The 2,736-nt window shown below is 33.7% G+C and overlaps 1 protein-coding gene across 1 annotated transcript; it reads left to right on the top strand.

Annotated features, from left to right (window-relative positions):
- The first annotated feature begins 1,481 nt into the window (after positions 1-1,481).
- LOC111405704 lies at positions 1,482-2,168 on the top strand. The gene is made up of 2 exons (XM_023034706.1): positions 1,482-1,738; positions 1,991-2,168. Exons 1-2 carry the CDS (start codon positions 1,482-1,484, stop codon positions 2,166-2,168), a joined length of 435 nt encoding a protein of 144 aa, XP_022890474.1.
- Positions 2,169-2,736: the final 568 nt, after the last annotated feature.

Raw genomic sequence — 2,736 nt, forward strand, 5'->3', positions numbered from 1 at the left:
GGACAAAGAAATGGAGTTCAACATTGAACTACGTTATCGCATACAAATGAACTATGCAGTCGCATAATGTAAAAATTCGACCGAATTTCAGGATGCCTTATACAATTAAAACTCAACATGGCAATGATTTAGGTGATATTTTAATCTAGATTCGAGCCATTTAAATAATAGAATGTTCCATACTCATAGAAGAGCCTTTTTTATGCAGGAAACAACTCAAGAAAATGAGAGAATCATATTGGAGAAACAAGCAAGTTTATCTTTGTGAGAGATTTCAATCAAGGAATTGCAAGAAAACTATTAAGCATAATTCACACTAGGAAGATTGCACAAGGATTGGAAGGAAACTTCAAGAGATATTAGGATTTCATCGAAGTCATTCAAGAATTTAAGATTTCTCACCAATTATTTAAATTTCGGGTGATTTTTATTAATTTTAGAATGTGTTCTTGTCATTTCATTATGCTTGGCTAGGTTTTTATATTACTAGGATGAGATAAATCCTTGTTATGAAGTTTTTAGTTTAAATAATTGAATTGACGTTAATCTGCTTGAATGTTTGGATGTTTATCATTTTTTAGTTTGCTTACCATTTAACTGGAATTAATTGAATTGTTTGTGGGTTTTATTATCATTGAGAAATATAGTAGGATCATTAGCACGTAGTAATAAATATTGTGAAGTTCAATAGAGGATAAATATATACATCTACGCTTCACATGATTTTTATAGATGTTCTAACTCGTTTAATGCTTTCTTATACGTTCGTATCTTTCATAGAGATATAGGATGGCTACGTATAGGATTAGATTTAATTGCTCTCGAGAGAAGCTTTTAATTAAAATAGGAACATCACCAACAAGCATGATTTCGAATTGTCAATTCAAATTGTTGAAACAAAAAATGGATTACAAGAAGGATTCTATACCTTAGCAATATATCTCACAAATTTGATAAACTTTTACTTTTCTTTCAAGTTAGTTGATAATTTAGACTTCGATTTGCTACAACTTTTTATTGCTATTCAATTAAGGGTATTAATAGCTTTAACTCAACAAAACACATAGTTCTCGTCGGTTTGACACTCGACACATTAGGATCCCATCTACTTTAGAGTTTTCAAAGGGTTAAGTTTTTTGTCGTCGTTGCCGGGAACTATTGTTTTTGATAAGTTTTAATTAATTTTAATATGAATTTTACTTTTTTTATCTAATTATATTAAAAAAATTAACAGTTTTCTTGCTTCCTTTTTTAGGACGTTGTATGCGAAGTTCAAGAATCGGTGATCTTACTCAATTTGACCCAAAAATCGAATGAACATTCAACCTTTGAAGAAGACAACAGTTGGAAACACGCCAAAACAGAAAAAGGATGAAATGACAAATGAAAATCCAAATCAAATAGCCATTGGAGTTAGTCTAGGAGTTGTACGACCAAATGTAGATGCAACTAATGAAAATGCAAGGCTCATGGGCGAATATATGGTTTCACGAATCGTGGAAAACCAATTCAGTATCGTATATCTAGCATTTGGTCAGGTAAACTTCCACCTGAGTACAAATGTTATCAACATGTTCCAAAATGCTCTACAATTCTTTGGAAAAGCTACGGAGAATCCCAACACTCATATATCAAGATTTCTGGACATGTGTCCAATTATCGAGTATTCAGGAATGTTAAACGAAGCGATCAGACTGAGGCTATTCCCATACACATTGAGAGACTCAGCAAGGGAGTTGTTAGACACTTACCGAAGACAGAGCATCACTACATGAAACCAACTGAATCAAAAATTCTTTAACAAATATTTTTCGTTAAAAAGAAGTGTAGAGCTGAGGAATGAGATTACTAGTTTCCAAAAATAGGACTCAGAATGCTATTCGAAGACATGGGAATGATACAAAGGTTTAATCCGCCAATGCCCACAACACGCATTACAGAAGTAGCTTCTGATGCAATACTTCTACGTTGATCTGAATCCGATTAGCAGGGCTAACGTAGATTCTACCTATGATGGTTTTATCATGAGAAGAACAATAGATCAAGTCTACCAAATCATGGATGATTTAGCATTCACTAGTACACTTTGGCCTATTGAAAGGGCGAGTGGAAAGAAAATTGTTGGGATGTTTGAGGTTGATTTATTGGCGGCTATAATTTCAACATAGTTGGCATCGAAAAGTAGATCAGATGAATGCAACTTGAACAGTGGGACCAAAATGCAAACATTATGGAGGTGGCCACAAGAGTGTTGATTGTAACATAGGATCTCATTTCGCTCAAACAGTAGAAGATGTGAACTATACTCAGAATTTTTCAAAGGGAACAACACAATCTAAATCCTAATCCTAATACCTACTACCCAGGCTAGAAAAATCACCCATGCTTTCAATGTAGTAAAAATCAGGGAGCTCAAATTGCGCCACAATAGACTATACCACCTGGATTTTAGTAGAATCGGAAGAAGTCTTCACTAGAAGATCTTGTGACTAAGTTAACAAAAATATCCACTCAACACATGCAACGAATGGATAAGAGCTTGCAAGTTCAGGGTGCTATTGTTCGCTAAAATACAACCGCAAGTGCACGGGTCACGTTCAAGTAATAAAGTGGACTTTTGAAGTCCGGGTTTTCGATCCCTCAAGGAATGTTTACTTTAAATTACACAACTTTAATCAATTTAATTCTAACAATGAAAATAAAAAAACACACAATAAAGAGTTGATTTTAGAAACT

This window comes from Olea europaea, chromosome 1 (genome assembly GCF_002742605.1).
Source record: "Olea europaea var. sylvestris chromosome 1, O_europaea_v1, whole genome shotgun sequence".
Taxonomy (NCBI): domain Eukaryota; kingdom Viridiplantae; phylum Streptophyta; class Magnoliopsida; order Lamiales; family Oleaceae; genus Olea; species Olea europaea.

Excerpts from the sequence above, each read along its gene's own strand:
- LOC111405704 (XM_023034706.1), top strand. The coding sequence starts at position 1,482 with ATGGTTTCACGAATCGTGGAAAACCAATTCAGTATCGTATATCTAGCA. Across the intron at positions 1,739-1,990 it reads AGAGACTCAGCAAGGGAGTT|GGCTAACGTAGATTCTACCT; the intron begins GTTAGACACTTA and ends TCCGATTAGCAG.